Source organism: Macadamia integrifolia, chromosome 1 (genome assembly GCF_013358625.1).
Source record: "Macadamia integrifolia cultivar HAES 741 chromosome 1, SCU_Mint_v3, whole genome shotgun sequence".
In the NCBI taxonomy this organism is placed as follows: domain Eukaryota; kingdom Viridiplantae; phylum Streptophyta; class Magnoliopsida; order Proteales; family Proteaceae; genus Macadamia; species Macadamia integrifolia.
The window spans coordinates 8,385,973-8,390,222 of record NC_056557.1 but is presented as its reverse complement, the minus strand read 5'-3'; the positions used below and the strand labels follow the sequence as shown (position 1 = coordinate 8,390,222).

General features: G+C 38.1%; 1 protein-coding gene across 3 annotated transcripts in view; it reads right to left on the bottom strand.

Moving 5' to 3' along the window:
* Positions 1–4,250, bottom strand: part of LOC122076745 (probable ADP-ribosylation factor GTPase-activating protein AGD15) — a 36,729-nt gene that overhangs the window by 8,348 nt on the left and 24,131 nt on the right. For all 3 annotated transcript variants that reach the window (XR_006139801.1, XR_006139960.1, XM_042642637.1), the window contains exon 7: positions 1,299–1,491. Coding sequence is in view for 1 of the 3 variants with exons in the window: in XM_042642637.1 (XP_042498571.1) it covers positions 1,299–1,491 (193 nt within the window). In the remaining 2 variants the exon portion in view is untranslated. The remainder of the gene's footprint in view (positions 1–1,298; positions 1,492–4,250) is intronic.

The following is a 4,250-nucleotide window of genomic DNA, read 5'->3' as shown; positions in this document are numbered from 1 at the left end:
GATTAGAGATACAATAAATTATCTTTGACTAATTCCTCTCCCCCTCTTTTTTCAGTTTTGGGGGATAAAGGAGGAAAGAGAAAGAATAAAAACGCCCCGAAGATCAGACCCATCCGATCAATATTTTGCAAGATACTGAAAATCTCCTGTGTTCCATATTCTGATCCCACCATATTGATCTTGGTTTCTCAGTGTGGTTTTAGCACTTATTTGCTTCTAAAATGCCTTTTAGAACCCTGAATCACATCAATAACTTTCAAAATAGGAAAAGTTCAATACATGCACTCCATACTGCATTGCATAAGCCCCAGTTATGGACCAATTTAGACCAACAATCAGCAGGGTACAGCAGCTGAACATTTATAAATACCAGAAAAAAAAATCCTAGTAATCTTATCTAAAGCTTTTCAGACAGCTAAACCAGTTACTTGCTAGATGTGAAAAGAGCAGGTACTTAACCACTATATCCGAAGACTTGGTCGACTTCTCAACCATGCTATTGGGGGATGAATGCCAAGCTGGTCCATTACATCTCAACAATGGTACCCTACGCAGGAGAGTACCTATCATTTACGAAACCCCAAAAGGCAACCAGAGGAAATGTGAAGGAGTCACTATGATGTCCTATCCGGAACGTGGGTATACGCATGGATGAATGTGACTTAGTGTCATGGAGAATACTTGTACTCATCAAGAACAGGAAACATGGTTTTGTCCGATGTTACTGTTTTAAGATAAATGTTCCTCAAGGATCTATAGTACTGATATTTTGGAGAAATTACTCTTGACTACAAAGTGGGTTGGGACATGAAATATCCATTAGTATTGACCTTGTTGATGGGGTTCATACATCTCCACGTGATCACTTTGATTTGAGATGTGAAATTTGGTAACTCTCAAACTGAAACCTCTGCTCCTGTTTTACAAGCTGGTGGGAATTAATTTTAATGGCTCACCCCAGTGGAAAATACAAATATTTCTAAACCTACAGATTCTGTCCCAGCATTTAGAATAGTACAGTAGTTGTGGATCATCAGCTCTCGAAATTAGTCAGAAATAGTGTTACTCAGTGAGATGGTGAGTATATCAATCATATCAGCCAGGAATAGGATAAACAATAAGAGAGATTTGAAAAGCCATTTAGGTCTGCAGTTGACAAGACCAAATTTTCCCCAATTGATCAAATAGAGAGAAACCGTAGCCAAATCAATGGTTAATGTTGGAAGTGTTTTAGGTATGTATACTTATGGATCTCGTTCACGGAATCAACTTGCAAGCATATCTTACTAATTACTTACACTCAAATGTTTGCCAGTCCAAAGGAGACGCAATGGAGCTTTTATCTTTCGCACCATCCAAACAGAGTGCACTGACGAGATCACCAGAAACTTTTTCTTTTCCAGTAGGTATTCCAAATTTGCGTTCTATCACCTGTGGAAGCCCTTTCGGTGGAGGCAATGGAGTCACTTTCTCATTCAATTCTACAGAACCCTGCCACATGTCAAACAGGTTGGATGATGAATTATAAGACAAACGATAGCCAAAGAAATTAGATTTGAAAACTAAAATAGAGTATATACTCCTTCACATGAGGATTTTTCTAAGGAATCCCATTTGTTTTCCAAATGGGAGGAAAAATTCATCTCATATAAGATGCCCTGATACAACTTCATGTTATTCTTTCAAGTTTCATAAAATCTGAGGACTTCAAATTAAAGATAATTTCTTGAATTTATTTTGGAAACCCTAATCTAGAACCTTTTTCCTTTTTATTTTATTTTCCCTTTCAGAACCGGCAAAACCCTTTGGGACAACCCCTAATTATCTTAGAACCAAATCTGATACAGCTAAGATACTAGTCGAGTGTAGGGTCACACATCTCGCACATCAATTCCCTATTGAAGCAAAATGAGGATGATAAAGGATGAACACCTTACAGCTCTTACATTGTCAAATGAAATTTTATTAGGGACAAAGAAAAGGGTTTTTCCTGGTTGACACCTCTCAAGGTGACAAACTAAACTTGTAACCCGCCTTTTTCTACACCTCTTTACACATTGCCACATATCAGGGGTAAATTCGTAATTAAAATTGAATAGCCAAATCCTACCCAAATGAGATGAAAATACAAAGGGTAAAATTGTAAACCAAAATATTAAACTCAAAGCCATTTCATGCAATCAGTTTCTCTGAGTTTCATCACCAGGTTTTTTCCCCAACCAAGGTCCAAAAGTACAGATTCTGGTTTTTCTCCCTTCTTGCCCCTATTCCGAAATTTTGTGGCATCCGGCAAGAGAGGTAGCATTTTCTGTTGCCCATCTCTCCCAAGGAGTCACAAAGATCAATCTGTAAGTAACCCATCTTCATGAATCCAACCATCTCGAAGAAGCAATCCTCTTGATGGATGCAGACCTCACAAACCCAACTCTTAAATCTCTACAACTCTTAATCCTCACTGATTGCTTCACGGCTGAACCTGACATGACCATATCCATGGCTCTCCTTATAACCAGCTGAAGCACAAACCAGTGCCTATCCTGCTCTCACAAGTCACAACCACCAACTGAATGCACGTTGTTTTGTGGTTTAAGAAGCAAAGATTCAAGAAGCCAATGTCTTCTGTTTGGATGTTGGGACCTGATAGCTTGTTTTCCAGAAGATGAAGCAGCCCTTCCGAGCATGGGGTAGGAGATGATGATGCATGGGAAATTTTACTGTTGTGACCCCACTAACACAATTTGAAGGGGAGATCTTCATCTAGCATGAGTTTTAAGTGCATCTGTCAAATTACAAATTTGTCCTCTTCAATTTCTGAATGTGAATTAATGGGTTAGGTAAATAAAAGAGGTAACAAATCATTTGACACCTCGAAGGTGTCAATGAGGAAAAATAAAAAAATTAGCAAAACAGAGAGGAGAGTGGGGATTCTGTGGTTCTGTTTAGGTCAACCCTGGATATTACAAGTATCAAAATTTAAGGACACATGAAAATGGAGAGGCTGATGCAGGTGCATTACCTTGGACCGATCAAAACCCATTTGGGTATCCAGATGGAGATGAATGGTCCAATTTGGGTCTTTGGCTAGTATGATATTTTAGGATTTTTATTTATTTCTATTTTGGGATTAGCATGCAATAGTAGGAGATAGCTATTAGGATTTAATTTCCTAATTAATTTGAGTTTCCAATTAGAGTAAGTTTCCTTTTCATGCTGGGTTTCTTTTTTTATTTTTTAATTTAAGTGCATGTAACCGTGCAATTAGAACACAAATTTGAAGAATGAAATAGTAAAGCGTTTGTGAGTGTTGCCATGTGGCTAGAGTGATTGTGTGATCTTCTTCTTCTCCCCCCTCCTTCTTATGCGATTTTCCCTCTCCTCTAATCAGCCCTTCAACAATTGGTATCAGAGCTGAAGTATCCATCATCCTCCCCATCAAGTTCTCCCTGTTCTACCTTTCTCTCCTAAATTTTTAGGTTACTATTCTGCCGTGACAGCATCTTCTCCCGTCTCCTGCGGTAACCTCACCCCATCTTCCATTTTCCCCCTTGTGACCTCGACTGAACCTCCCCACCACCCTTGATATAGATAAATCACTTGGACTTATTTTATTGCAAATAAGCCTTGGGTTGTGTTATGTATGTGTTGGGCCTTTGATCCAATGGGTTTTCTTTGAAATTGGACACTTTAATAGGCCTAAAATATAGGTAGAAGGTAGAAAAAGGGATTTTATTCATTAGTTTAATTAGTTGCTATTTAATTCAATAAAGGCTCATTAGGCCATTAGTTGGTTGTAAAGTCCTATATGGACTATTAGTTAGTTAGTCCTACTCCATGTTGGAGTCATAAAGTCAAGTCCTAGTCCTATTTTGAATTCCTAGTTGTAATAGAAGTGTCTAATGCTATTTGGAAACTAGCTCATGGTATTAATATGATTGTAAACTTCCCCTCTATAAATAGAGAGGCACATGTCACATTATTGGATAGATTTGAATAAATAAAGTTTGCATTTATGAAAGAAAGTTTGCAACCAAATGCTTAGATCAGCTGAGATAGCTGTGGGTGAGAAGCCCAGGCTGAGATAGCCACTTCCTTTATTCTCTTTCACCCTTCTCAACCCCCCATCCGTTGTATTCTTCTTTTTTTATTTTATTTGTTGTAACATTCAAGAGGTATAATTCAGATTTTGATAAAAGTCTCCAAAAATCAGAACCGATCAGCAATTCTAGTGGGAATAGGAGAGAGATCGATCT